The following is a 266-nucleotide window of genomic DNA, read 5'->3' as shown; positions in this document are numbered from 1 at the left end:
CAGTCTCAACCAAGCAAAGAACCAGCTATGACTAATTTTTCTAATACTTTTATTTCTATTTATTTCAGTTGCCAGTAGTTAAAGCAGCAAATGTTATTCCAAGGATCTGTCATTGTTTTGGCTTGTCTCTGAATACTGTTGTTGTTGGTGGCTGAGTGTGTTTTGTTTCTTAAAGTACTACTAACCTGGTTATTGCTATCATTGTCTGAGGGAGTGGGCATCGCCACCAGAGCTTGGCGTGAGGATGTGACGGTGTTGGCAGAGTC

At 41.0% G+C, this 266-nt stretch overlaps 1 protein-coding gene across 1 annotated transcript in view; it reads right to left on the bottom strand.

Annotated features, from left to right (window-relative positions):
- The window catches only part of LOC119585789 (calmodulin-binding transcription activator 1-like), a gene marked incomplete at its 5' end in the record, with an annotated part of 96684 nt that overhangs the window by 24231 nt on the left and 72187 nt on the right, over window positions 1-266 (bottom strand). Inside the window, 1 exon segment of the mRNA XM_037934507.1 lies at window positions 186-266. Within this exon segment, the coding sequence (XP_037790435.1) occupies window positions 186-266 (81 nt within the window).

This window comes from Penaeus monodon, chromosome 20 (genome assembly GCF_015228065.2).
Source record: "Penaeus monodon isolate SGIC_2016 chromosome 20, NSTDA_Pmon_1, whole genome shotgun sequence".
NCBI lineage: Eukaryota > Metazoa > Arthropoda > Malacostraca > Decapoda > Penaeidae > Penaeus > Penaeus monodon.
This window is presented reverse-complemented; position numbering and strand designations above follow the sequence as displayed.